The 14,232-nt window shown below is 43.2% G+C and overlaps 1 protein-coding gene across 2 annotated transcripts in view; it reads right to left on the minus strand.

Annotated features, from left to right (window-relative positions):
- Window positions 1–385: 385 nt before the first annotated feature.
- Window positions 386–14,232, minus strand: part of Pdpr (pyruvate dehydrogenase phosphatase regulatory subunit) — a 48,393-nt gene continuing 34,546 nt past the window's right edge. For both annotated transcript variants that reach the window (XM_052727434.1, XM_052727435.1), the window contains 3 exons: window positions 13,144–13,233; window positions 7,477–7,659; window positions 386–5,975 (listed from right to left, as the gene is read on the minus strand). In XM_052727434.1, coding sequence (XP_052583394.1) covers window positions 5,571–5,975; window positions 7,477–7,659; window positions 13,144–13,233 — 678 coding nt within the window. In that variant the 3' untranslated portion in view covers window positions 386–5,570. The remainder of the gene's footprint in view (window positions 5,976–7,476; window positions 7,660–13,143; window positions 13,234–14,232) is intronic.

Below are 14,232 nucleotides of genomic sequence, written 5' to 3' on the forward strand. Positions count from 1 at the left end.
TAAGGAATCAGGCTCAGCATTCCCAGCAGTATTATTTGTTAAAGCTGGCTCCCGTGCCTGCCTGCATGGTGAGAGGTAATGCATCCCCACTGGGCAGGGACTGGGTGTCTTAAGACATGTGTAACTGCCCATTAAGGTTTCACCTGTATCATTTTAGAATGTTGATATCAGCCATCTCTCCAGCTGGCTCATGTCCTTTGCTCCTCTTCTGCATGAACATGGGTTTGCTTACATGTATATGGTAGTGGGTCATGCTCATTCTAAACCTCTTAGCATCAGAGGTGTAAATGGTTTTATGAACAGTTTTGTTTCTTTTTGCCTTTGAGAAGGCAGGCAAATAGCATATTGTAACCAAGTTAAAAGACATTTCACAAGTGGACATAGCAATAGTTAATGAAAACATCTTTTTATTCATTTATATACCTAATACATGAAAAGAAAATCTCAGTTGGAATCTAGCCATCCAGAAATAATTCTGTCCATTAAATACAGTTACCCCATGTGTCCAAAGTCAGCAGAGTTTGCTCTTGAGAAAAGTCCTTATTTACTCCAGTATCTAGAATGTCCTCAGGACCACATGCTGACACTACACGGGAACAGAAGAGCGCTGAGCAGAACCACACTAAATGCAAATTTACAGAACTTCATAGAAATTACAATGGTGCTTTATATAGCTTAAGCATTGACCAGAGAGTTAAGTATGAACTAGAAAAGCTTTCAGTGAAATGAGCTGAACTTATTACCCCACACCCAAATTACTCTGAGGAAGGAGGGTTGCTGTGGGGTGATGAGAACCCAGACTGAACATTCTGCTTTCTTCCTACCTCAGTCCACGACTGGACGTCTGGAGGGTAAGGCACGAGAACTAGGCCGAGAAGTACTCCGAGCTTCAGCTCTTGGTGTGCAAAGGAAATCCTGGCACGGACCTTTTGAAACATGGTAAGATAACTCCCCCTCCTCTTGTAATCTGTCCTTCCCAGACAAGAAGGCAAGGAGGTAGATGTTTGCAAAGATTAAAAACAGGTGAATCAAAATATGAGCAAAATGTATATAATTATTCAGATGTAGACAACTGCTTAGAGGCCAAGAGTCTTATACCGAGAAAATGCTGATGTTTAACATACTAAGAGGAGAGATGTGCGAAACACTCAATCCTTGTGCTGAACAGTGTGCTGGTACTGTTGAGGAACCGCAGGAGAAAGCCCCATATCGACATGAAAATGGGGCTTACACATCAGCACCTTGGAGACCAAAAGAAATGGAGGCAGAGGAGAGGTGCTCCCAAACCGACCCATAGCTCCCTTAGCATTTCTGACAGGAACACGGGGCGTAGCTACAGCTCAGACACACTTCCCTACGCACTTGCTTCTCCTCAGTCTATGTGCCTACAGATATAAGTACAAGACGAACATTCTTTAGCCACAAGAAAATGTACCTGTGTTGTGTTAATACTATGCTACTTACCTATCAACATTTGTGAGGTGGGGGTGTTGGGAGGCAGAAAATGAAAACGACAAGTCATTCTTCATTGTCCTAAATATTATAAATCTGTTACCTTTGGCCAAGAAGAGATATAAGGATGAAAGTTGTTGTTCACCCCTGTAAACAGGATGCTGCAACTGCTCTTCCTGACAGTCTTCCAAGGCTAGTACCAACACTGTAAGGCATAACATTCTCCCCAAGGATGGTGAAGATCTTTTCAGATGCTAGCAAATGTGTTCAGAAGCTAGAAGCTAATCACCCAGAAAATCAAAGCAGTGAGTCTTCAGCAAAATGAAGCAAACCTTTAGCAGTTCCTGCTACTTATAATTCCTCCTGCCACCCACATATCTGTAAATTGCATTTTCCTATCTCGTTACTTGGACCCAGCAGTCTAGAATACCTCTGGTGGAGAGGAGACAAGCCACTGAAGGGCTGCACTCCACTGCCGCATGAACGGGCTCCTGGAGACAGACTGTGTTAAATGATCCTGTGTCCCGGGACTAAGGAGGCCCGTGGGACCCATGGAAGAACTAAAACTTCAGTGAGGTGTGCTCACAATTAGGACTAACGAAACCATTCCTACTTGTCCTTTTGTAAGTTCAGTACCTGTGTCATGGGAGGGAACTCTGTCACAAGCCTGGTATATTCCAATGACTACGGCAGTCCTGAGAAGCAGGCTTTGCACATGTAATGAACAGCTAAGAGGAAAGAAAGCCTTCTGACTTCAAGAAGGCTCACAGAAAACTCCCAACCTTAGGTCTTCAATATACTTTGTTACCTTGTTCAAAGAGACTTAATTGCTACTATAATCAAGGAAGAGAACATGGAACTCCTCATCTCTGGAAAGTAGATGTGACAAGAGATTATTCTAGAGAATCTGTCACCTAAAGCTGCAGTGTTTACAATCCCTTAAAACTAACCAGCTCCTCGGAGCGTCCTGTCATACAAGGTAGCCTCACCATCCAAGAGTTGGAAATGTCACACAACTGAGGACGCACAGTGATTATTCTTCCTGGATTTTCTTTTCTTCTCTTTTCAAGATTTATTTATTATGTACAGTGTTCTGCCTGCGTGTTTGCCTGCAGGCCAGAAGACGGCACCAGATCTCATTATAGATGGTTGTGAGCCACCATGTGATCAAAGGGAATTGAACTCAGGACCTCGGACGAGCAGCCAGTGCTCTTAACCTCTGAGCCATCTCTCCAGCCCTCTTCCTGGATTTTCAATCATGCCTCTAGAACAGTGGTTCTCAACCTTCCTAATGCTTCGACCCTTCCCTTAATACAGTTCCTTATGTCGTGGTAACTCCCAACCATAAAATTATTTTCATTGCCAACTCATAAATGTAATTTTGTTACTGTTGTGAATCATAATGTAAATATCTGCGTTTCCGATGATCTTAGGCAACCTCTGTGATAGGGTCATTTGACCTCAAAGGGGTCGCAACCCACAGGTTAAGAGCCACTGCTCTAGACCTAGCATTTCTGTTAACAAGCTGCATTTACTCCTGAGAGCCTAGAATGCTCTCCCAACACTAGTGGGCCAGGGGTTTCAGGTCCCCTCGACTGTCTGAGGTGTTTATGACACCAAGCCTAGGAAAAGCTGCAGGGTTAGTGGAGGAGAACAGTCTACTTACAGCACTTCTATCAGGGCAAAAGGGGGGACGGCAGATTTGCACTGTTTATGTTTGCATGGAGCAAGAGAAACTCTAAGGAAGCAGTTAGTGCCAAATGTAAGTTTGTTTTGGGGTACACAGTAAAGAAGTGGCAGCTCAGAAAATCCAACCCCTAACCACAGTTGAAGGAACAGGACCATGACCCTGGTCAGGCATTTCAAAATGCTTCACTCTCCTCTCTCTTATGCCTTCCTAGCGAGACAAGCAAGGTCTGTCAGCTCAAAGGCTGACACCAGCCACAGCTAGAACTTCGAGCTGAAGACTTGTACTTTCCCTCCTACTCAGAAGGGACAGTTAATTAAGTAGCTAGAGATTAACAAGTGCAGGCAACACTTAGTCTATGCTGAAATCCTTGAATAATATACTATGAGTTTAAACTATTACTGCTTTGGAAGAGTTCCCCCCGCCCCCAGTTTGGAACTTAAGTGGTAACACTTTCAACAGTTAAAGAACAAGTTTGCTGCCAAACTTTTACTATCGATGCATAGGTCAAAAATTTCTTTTGTATTCAATTCCAAGTAAACTTTCACTCCCAGACTGCAGAATGTTACCACCATATTTCAAAGAGCACAAATACCTGGAGCTGTGCATCTCTACTTCCGTCTTCATGGGTCAGCCAAGGGCCTGCTCTGGATCTCAACAGCTCACTGCTGCTGTTGCCTCGCTCAGCTTTCTACTGGAGTATTATTCCTTTCTTCCCTTTGCCTGGAGACAGTAGTTCTCATCTCACTAAACTTCCCTCCAAAATAGCAATTTCCCCTCACAGCAACTTCTAATTGTGTGCCCTTTAATAAGTCAATGAAAATCGTCTCAGAAGCCAAGTACGAGCGGCCTAGCTGGAGAAAACAGCAAGAAATGTGTGAAAAGAACCAGTCTGAGCGGATAACGGGTTCTACAGAAGTGCCAAAGAGACACTTGAAAATTTTGAGCTGCACCACTGAAATGAAAGCTTCTATCAATGTAAATTTAGCAGAACCAATGCGCCCAAGTTACTGAGAACTGCAGTTGAATGAAAGGTTCTCAATCCAGACTGGGCAGTCTGTGTACAAGAGAAAATGAAGTGTGGGCGTTCTACAGCACAGCCTGTCACATCCAAGTTTCACCTTTAGAAAACACACTGTCACCACCCCTGAAATCCTAGTACTCAGGAGACAAGGCAGGAGGAGCCCTGCAGATCTGAGGCCAGCCTGAGCTCCGGTGAGAACCCCTATCACAAAAAGAAAACAGCAGTGCCACTGGAATAGGTAGTGCATTTGGTGGGCACCCCAGTCACTTTCCACTCCAAAGGTTCTGTTGCGGGGCGGGGTGAGAGTGGGGAGCCTGGAAAGAAAAGATGGAAAGCAGTCTCTGGCCTGCACTGTCCTTACAGCTCTCAATGGCCATCTGTATGTGGCTTTGTTCATGTCAGGATGTAAAACTTGGCTCTGGAAGCTCTCGGAACGCAGTATGAACAGCATGGTTTACTCACTCACCAAGACTCCCCCCCCACCTAATCCTCTCTCCCTCTTCTAAAGGGGTAGGAATGAATGTTGAGCTCACAGCAGGCTACACAAGGCACAGGTGAGGCTAGAAGCCATCTGAAGAAAATCAAGAAGGGACAGCTAGCTGACCTATGAGTAACCGAAAGAAAAGCAACACTCTTCTAAGAGTAGGAACTCAACATCTGAGTTCACACTGCTCCCGCTGGGAAAAGCAACACAAAAGGCAACATGGGTTCCCCACCCCTTTCAAATACTGGCATACTTGTTTACTCAGCTAAAAAACAAACCACCTCACTATACAAAATAGCAGAAAATAAAGAAAAGTGCAGGCAGGATGCCCTGGCCCAAACATCTAAGAACAGAGTTGGAGGGCTGGAGAGGCCAGGTTAACTACTCGTCCCTCCCACAGAGCAGACAGTGTCCATGAAATCCCTCTCATTGGTGAGGTAGATGGTTAAGAGGTATCAGGTGGAACCTACAGCACAGTGGAACAGAATCATCTGCCTGCTTAAGATACAAGCTATTCCCAGGGCTATATGAGACACACAGTCATCTACCAAAATCAGATTACTCTAAGAATCCCAGCCCAAGGGAACTGGACTTTTGCCCTAAAACTTAAATAATACCGACCTGCCTCAAGATGATTTGAAAAATCAGTTTGTCACCTTAACGCCACAAGTGGCTCCTGCCTTCCCCTGTGGGAATGTGGGGCTGCGGGAGGGATGAGAAGAACCTGGATTATTAGGAGGTAACAGCAAATGAAAAGAAAATGGGAGGACAAAAAAGGCTTTCAAGGAAAACGTTTAAAGTAGGTCAAATTGGAAAGTTAAGAGAAGGGACAGAGGAACCTTCAGTAAGGAGACAGGGACAGAAGCAGCAGCTCCCAGAACAATGCTCCTCGTGAGAATGGGAGAAGGGAGAATGTCTTGGCATTACTTCCCATGAAAGTCACTCAGCTCCACATCATCCTTTCTACGCTTGTGAGTGAAAAAGGAGATGACAGGGTACAGCTTGGCCTTGGCCTGAAACCGATGGCCTGCAATGTCAATTTCATATTCTCCGCGGTTGATGAAATCCGCTGTCACCACCTGCTCTTCCCCACTGTCCTCAGAGAAATTGTGCACAAAACCCAGGCATACGTGGCGCTCAAGAGTGTAGCTATAGGCACTACTGGTGGTCTTGCCAGCATACTTCCCATTCCGGTAAATGGGTTCTCCCCACCAAGGCCACAGGTCGAGGTCTGTGTCGTGGTCATCCAGAATGAACATAGCAAGGCGCTTATATACCCCATTCTGCTTCTGCTGCAGCAGGGCATCTCGACCGATGAAATCTATGCCCTGAAAACAAACAAGGGGAAAAAGCCTCAGATACCAGTCTACATGATGGCCCTTGGCATGTGAAGGTGAGGAGAGAGTGGTAAGTGTGGGAATGCCACACACATATACCCTACATTCCTGCTAGCTTTGGGAAACAATGTTTGAGGCATTGTGAAAATCTGCATCCACAACAGAGACACCAAAGAACTTTTGTAACAGCAAAAGTGTATGCATCTGTGAACAGATTTCACTCACAAGCCTCAAGAAACAAAAAGTATTAGAAAAGAAAACTGAAAAATCAATCAAGAACAATTGCTAGAGGGATGTCAAGATGGCTCGGCAGGTAAATGCTCTCATCATACAAGCTTGGATTCCCCAGAACCCATGTAAAGGTGGCAGCAAAAAACCAGTTCCACAAAGTCAGTCCATGTGTATGGATGTCCCAATGCATGCATATATATATATATATATATATATATATATATATATATATATATATACTTTTATATATATGTGAACAAACTTAACAATCTATCTCTAATTAAATACAGGTGATTTTAATGAGCTACTAACACTTTCACAGCACAAAAAAATAATTGCATGTAATCTTTTTACATCTAGTTATATGCAGTGGCCAAAAATACTACAGCTGGGCATGATGGCACACACCTTTAATCTCAGCACTTGGGAGGCAGAGGCTGGTGGATCTCTGAGTTCAAGAACAGTCTGGTCTACATAGGAAGTTCCAGGCCAATTAGGACTATAGTGAGACCCTGTCTCAGAAAAGGGAAAACAAACTCCAGGTGTACTGACAGGGAACTGCTTGAATACAGTGTTGTAAATAAAGCAAGGTGCAAAGTGAACAGCACTAGGTTACAGGTGGGTAGAGGAGATCATTCACTGCACACTTGTGCCATGCTCACACTCTAGAACAGAACACACTGCTGTGTGTGAGCAGCCAAGGGGACAGGACACTGGATGAGGCTCAGAGGTGGGAAAGACTCCTCACAGAATAATCTCTTCAACTACTGTTTTCTAAAAAAATAATACCGGGGCTGGAGAGAGCTCAGAAGTCAAGAGTCCATGAGTTCTGGGAGAGGACCTACAACAGTTCCCAGTGCCCTCTTTTGGCAACTGCACTCAAATGCACACACCTCACACAGACATACATGCATCCACATAATTAAAAGTTTAAATATATTAAAAAAATAGACAGCTGGCTGTAAGATGACCAACTTAGATAAATACTTGTGGTACATTAATGAATGACCACAATCAACTAAAAAACTTATGCCAGTGTCCTCTGCTTTCTGCACAGTATAATGTGTAAACAAGGGTTGTCAGGGTACTAGGATCCAGGGGAAGATGTGCATCCCACAGGTGAGGTTCCTGTCCTGAGGACACTATTCCTTGTGATTTACCTGATGCTAGCACTTCCTACCTTCCCTGCTCTCTTCCTATTAGACAAATCACATGCTCAGCTGAGGGGCACAGGGGGCAGGGGGATATGGATAAATAATACCTTCTCTAACTTCACTCGAGACTCTCCTCCACATTCCAGGGGAGTGGTGAGGGTGTTTAAGTCTTGCCCCCAGAAGGCAAAAAACTTCTCAATTCGGAGACTTCGAAGAGCATAATACCCAGCATTCCGGATTCCATACTTCTGTCCAACGCTCATCACCTCATTGTAGACATGCAGAGCATACTGTATGGAGGGAAGGAAAGTTAGCAGCCAGTGTACTTCCACATAAATTGGAGTGGTGCATGCCATGGATTCTTGGGGAGGCTGCCGGAAACAGATTTTATCATTTTTAACAGTTAATTTTAAACAGATACATTCACATTTTAAAAATAAAACCTTGAAGCTGCCGAAGACATGTAGCTTAGTTGGTAGACTGTTTTTCTATCAGTTACCAGGCTCAGTGGTAGAATACTTGCACATGACCCCTGGTTCAATTCTGGGTAATACACATGCAAAAACAACCTCATACCATGTATCAAATGACAACTTAGAAAGAAGTATCTGTACAAAAAGTACCTAGAGGGGCTGGAGAGATGGGTCACCGATTAAGAGTACTGGCTGCTCTTGAAGAGAACCTGGGTTCAATTCTCAGCACTCATATGGCCACTTACAACCATCTTTAAATCCAATCCCAGGGGATCCAATGCCCTTTTCTGGCCTCCATGGGCACTGCACAAACATACAGGCAAAACATCCAATTTTTCCACCATAACTTACCCTCCACGGTTGGACTATATTTAAACTGTGAACCAAAATAAGCCCCACCTTGTTTAAAAAAAAAAGTGTGTATAGTGGGGGAGAAATGAGATACAAAAGATCAGGCTCAGTGGTTGAGGTATTTGTGTCCCCATATTAGGACTTAGATTTGATCCCTGGGTCCCACAAAGTGACAAGAGAGAACCACTTCTCAAAATGTATCAACTTTGACCTCCAGCATATACCGTGACACAGGTATGCTCCCCACACAAAGATACTGCATCAATTAAAAGACCAACAGGGCACTGTGGTGTAAGAGAGGAAGTCGATAAGGTGGGTGCCGTCCCAGCTTGATACAAGAAGGCAGAGTTTGAAGCCAGCTTGGGCTACAAAGCCAGACTTGGTTTTGGGGGGTGGGAGATGGGGAGGTAGCATGTTCAAAGACAAAGAAATGACCAAAAACCTCCAAAGGAAACATCTACTATGACTTATTATGTGATACCTACTTCCCTAAGTGATGAAATAAAAAAAAAAAAAACTTTAAAAGAAAATCTCAGGAATACACAAGTAATTTTTTCCCCGAGACAGAGTTTCTCTGGGTAATAGCCCTGGCTGTCCTGGAACTCAAATTCACAAAGATCTGCCTGCCTCTGCCTCTGGGATTAAAGGCGTGTACCACCACTGCCCGGTTACACAAGTAATTTCATTGGAAAGTAGTACATGCTACAAAGGAAAAGGGTAAAGGAGAGGAATTAGGCAGGAAGACAGCTTTAAATAAGGTCTCACCAAGAAGGTGATGTGGCTGGACACAGTAGCACATTCCTTTAATCCCAGCACTCAGAAGGCGGAAGCAGGGGATCTCTCTAAATTCAAGGCCAACCTGGTCTACACAGTGAGTTCCAGGACAGCCAGAACTGTATTGTGAGACCCTGTCTTAATGAAACAACAACAACAAAAAAGTGGTAAGAATGCTGGAGAGACTACTCAGTAGTTAAGAGCACTTGCACTTCCAAAACTCTTCATTAGCTCACCACCACTTGTGACTCCAGTTCCAGGGAATCTCACATCCTCTTCCAGCCTCCTCAGGCCCCTACACACACATGTGCACCACACATGAATTCACGCACATATACATACATATGAAAATAATAAATCATATGTCTGTGTGTTGGGAAGGGATTATGTGAGTCCTGAAAGGGAATAGTAGTGACTTAGAGATGTCTTTTTGGTTGTTTTTGTTTTTTTTTGTTTTTGTTTTTCGAGACAGGGTTTCTCTGTGAAGTTTTGCGCCTTTCCTGGAACTCACTTTGTAGACTAGGCTGGCCTCAAACTCACAGAGATCCGCCTGTCTCTGCCTCCCGAGTGCTGGGATTAAAGGCATGCGTCACCACCGCCCGGCTGACTTAGAGATGTCTTTATGGGGAAGGACATGCCAGAAGGAAAGGAAAGTATGAGGCAGCAAAGCAGCAGCCTAACTAGCCATGTTCCAAGACTAGCAGAAATGAGAGCTCCAGAAAAGACAGGCCAAGCTCAGAAGCAAGAGGATGGATGGAAAGACCGTCAGCTCTGCAGACTGACTTTCAATTTCATTCTGCTTCATTCATAAGGGAAGTCAAACTCTACTGGCATAACCAGGCATGTTGGCACACATCTATAATCCTAGCACTCAGGAGCCACGTGGAGACACCAGGTTCATGAGTTCTAGGCCAGTATGGGCTATAATACTGAGACCCCAAGACAAACTAAAATAACAAAAACCACAGGAAGGTGACACACACCAGCCCTGGGAAAGCAGAGGCAGGTTGATCTCTGAGTCCAAGGCCAGCCTGGTCTATAAAGCAAGTTCCAGGACAGCCAGGGCTATACAGAGAAACCCTGTCTCAAACAAACAAAAGAATTGCATATACATCAAAATTACTGATTAGAAATTAGTAAGAATACTACCACTACAGTAGGCTCTTGTTAGTTGACAGGAACTAGTTAGATGGAGATGATCAGTTTTTATCCATATAACTGATTTCATACGTTTTAAATGAGAAAAAGTACGTTGGTGTTTAACTTTTTGGCTGTGAGCCTAGCCTTTGCCAGCTGAGTCATCTCTCTAGTCCACTATGTGTTGGGATGAGATCCCTAGGCTCTCATCCCAGAGTACACGGAAACTCCTGCTTCCACCTTCCAGGTGCTGGGCTTATGGGCGCGTGTCACCACGCCCACTTGCACAGTGCTGGGCATCAAATCAAGGACTTACATGCTAGGAAAACAGTCGACTAACAGCTACATCCCCAGCCAAGCTTTTGTTTTTTAAAGATGTTTAAACATTTTATTTCTATTCCAGGTCTATGAGTGTTTTGCCTATATGTGTGTGTACTATGTGTGTGCCTGGTGCCCATGGAGGTCAGAAGAGGGCAGCTTATCTCTCAGAACCAGAGACAGAGAGTTAGTTGTGAGCTGTCATGTGGGTGCTGAGACAGAATCCAAGCATTCTGTGCTCCCTCAAGTTCTTTTTTTTTTTTTTTTTTTTTTTTTTTTGGTTTTTCGAGACAGGATTTCTCTGTGTAGCTTTGTGCCTTTTCCTGGAACTCACTTGGTAGCCCAGGCTGGCCTCGAACTCACAGAGATCCGCCTGGCTCTGCCTCCCGAGTGCTGGGATTAAAGGTGAGAGCCACCACCACCACCCGGCTGTAAAAACATTTTATGTACAACTGCAGGAGAAATAATACATAGATAGCTTGAACATAAAAATAGGTTATAATTCAAAAGTCCAGGATTATTTGAAACAGGAAAATATTTTCTCTGCAGAAAGTAGTAAAAATGATAACATTTCCCAATAAGCCCTTTTAAGCCAAATAATAGCTGAATTATACATATAAATATTGATTAGATTCTGGGATACAGAAGAAACCTATCTTCATCTGCTCAGAGAGCTATGTTTTACTTAAGTTGTGTAAGTGAGATTCCTACTCATCTTCCTCTTCACTGTTTAATTTACGGCAGACATTTTTCTATAGGCTAATCCATAATCTAAAAAGATTTTAGCCTCCCCTTCTGAAAATACAGCCAGCATATTCTTTCATCAGCTTGATATGGTATATATTCTTATCCTAATAGTGAAATGTTTCACTAAAGCTTGCCCAGTGATTGGGCAAAACCAAAACTTACAAACCACAGTCATCCTAGGGTCCCCCCTGCTAGGTAGCCTCCCTGGATCTGTGGGTTGCAGTCTGATTGTCCTTTGCTTTATATCTAGTATCCACTTATGAGTGAGTACACACCTTGTTTGTCCAAGTCTGGGTTACCTCACTCAGGATGATATTTTCTAGTTCCACCCATTTGCCTGCAAATTTCATGCCGTCATTGTTTTTCTCTGCTGAGTAGTACTCCATTTTGTACATGGACCACATTTTCTTAATCCATTCTTCAGTTGACAGGCATCTAGGTTGTTTCCAGGTTCTGGCTATTACAAATAGTGCTGCTATGAACATAGTTGAGCATGTATCTTTGTGGTATGATTCAGCATTCCTTGGGTATACGCCCAAGGGTGGTATGGCTGGGTCTTGAGGTAGATCGATTCCCAATTTTCTAAGAAACCACCATACTGATTTCCACAGTGATTATACAAGTTTGCACTCCTACCAACAGTGGAGGAGTGTTCCCCTTGCTCTGTACCCTCTCCAACATTGACTGTCATTAGTGTTTTTGATCTTAGCCATTCTGACAGGTGTAAGGTGGTATCTCAGGGTCGTTTTGATTTGCATTTCTCTGATGACTAAGGATGTTGAGCATTTCATTAAATGTCTATTTGAGATTCTTTTGAGAATTCTTTGTTTAGCTCTGTAGCCCATTTTTTAATTGGACTGTTCAGTATTTTGATGTCTAGTTTCTTGAGTTCTTTATATACCCTGGAGATCAGTCCTCTGTCAGATATGGGGTTGGTGAAGATCTTTTCCCATTCTGTAGGCTGTCTTTTTGTCTTATTGACCATGTCTTTTTCCCTACAAAAGCTTCTCAGTTTCAAGAGGTCCCATTTATTAATTGTTGTGCTCAGTGCCTGTGCTGCTGGTGTTATATTTAGGAAGTGATCTCCTGTGCCAATGCATTCAAGAGTACTTCCTACTTTTCTATCAAGTTCAGTGTAACAGGATTTATGTTGAGGTCTCTGATCTGCTTGGACTTGAGTTTTGTGCATGGTAACAGATATGGATCTATTTGTAATCTTTTACATATAGACGTCCAGTTATGACAGCACCATTTGTTGAAGATACTTTCTTTTTTCCATTGTATAGTTTTGGCTTGTCAAAAATTAGGTGTTCATGTGTGTGGACTAATGTCAGGGTCTTCAATTCGACTCCATTGGTCCGTATGTCGGTTTTTATGCCAGTACCAAGCTGTTTTTATTACTATAGCTCTATAGTAGAGCTTGAGGTCAGGGATGGTGATGCCTCCAGAAGTTGCTTTATTGTACAGGATTCTTTCAGCTATCCTGGGTTTTTTGTTTTTCCATATGAAGTTGAGTATTGTTCTTTCCAAGTCTATGAAGAATTGTATTGGGATTTTGATAGGGATTGCATTGAATCTGTAGATTGCTTTTGGTAAGATTGCCATTTTTACTATGTTAATCCTACCTATCCATGAGCATGGGATATCTTTCCGTTTTCTGACATCTTCTTCAATTTCTTTCTTCAGAGACTTAAAGTTCTTATCACATAGGTCCTTCACTTGTTTAGTTAGTGTTACCCCAAGATATTTTATATTATTCGTGGCTATTGTAAAGGGTGATGTTTCTTTGCTCCCTCAAGTTCTTAGTTTTAAAATGAATGTATCTCTTTAACATTAACTGTTAAAAATCATAAAACCTCTTTCCTGAAGCCTACTTAATGGGATACACCACTCAAACCCAGCAGTGTTCAGGAACTTTGGGAAACTGGTAGCCCTGCCCAGAGGCCCTGGAAAAGGAAGACTGAGCCCTCTCACCTCTATGGGAACGTACAGCATGAATCCTGGCTCTCCTGTGTGAGTCATACTCATCACGCGGATCCCATTTGCATAGCCCACACTCATCTCCTGCAAAGAAAAAGAAAGCAGTCACCACTAGTCCCTCATGCTGGTCAGGAGACTCAGTGCCTCAGGGGAACCCTGTCAGTGCCTACCCTCTGTTGACTCCTACGAGAGATAGAAACCAAGGAATGCATTCCATCCTGAAACTGGAACATAGCCTCCACATCTCTTCTTATCAATATTACCATTTCCAGTTTCAGGTAAGCTGATGATGACAAGTGGTAGCATATTCTTTGCTAAGTACAAAATATTTTTCTTTACCAAATCTTGTTAAAACACTTGGGTTAGCCAAGTAGCATCAGAAACAATAAAGACCAATCAAATGTCTTCTCTGGGGGACTCTGTAAACAAATTTCGGGCATCTGCCACACAAAGGACAATGCCCACAGAACACAATTTATCTACTCTGGGTCCAGAGACTCAGATTCTTAGGTTACAGCTGCTCAGCTGCCTTAAAAGGTTCACTGATATAATTATTGCTATAAGGGAAGTGGTAAGTCTGAGATAGCACCAACACAAGTCTCTTCCACGGGAATTTTGACAAGATATGGCACTTGCCAGGCAAAGGGGTATGGGTTAGATCATTCTTTAAAATCCAGAGAAGCCTGTGGAGGGATCTGCTCACTAACGTGGAAATTTTCTCTGCCTGAGAGAACAGAGGAAATTATTAAACAATTTGCTATGAAAATCTCAACTCAGGGTTGAACTTCCAAGAGCCTCCGTACCAATGGCTGAGCAGATGCATATTACAAGTTGCCAAGTGGCTATGTAACTGCCTCCCCAGAAAGCACTCAGTTACTCAGTTGTAGTGCGTGTCAGACAACTAGTTGTGTATGTTGTTTAGGGGTCAGCTATACCATTTCTTCCCTGAAGATGGCATATGTATAAAAGTTACTGTGTGCGTAAAAACAAAAGAAACAAATATAAGGAGAAAGAATCTGACCTCAATGTGCATTCACCTTTATCTTTTGGTGTTCACTGTCCATCTCTTTTACTTAAAAGTTT

This window comes from Peromyscus californicus, unplaced genomic scaffold (assembly GCF_007827085.1).
Source record: "Peromyscus californicus insignis strain IS unplaced genomic scaffold, ASM782708v3 Scaffold_8__1_contigs__length_139910024, whole genome shotgun sequence".
In the NCBI taxonomy this organism is placed as follows: domain Eukaryota; kingdom Metazoa; phylum Chordata; class Mammalia; order Rodentia; family Cricetidae; genus Peromyscus; species Peromyscus californicus.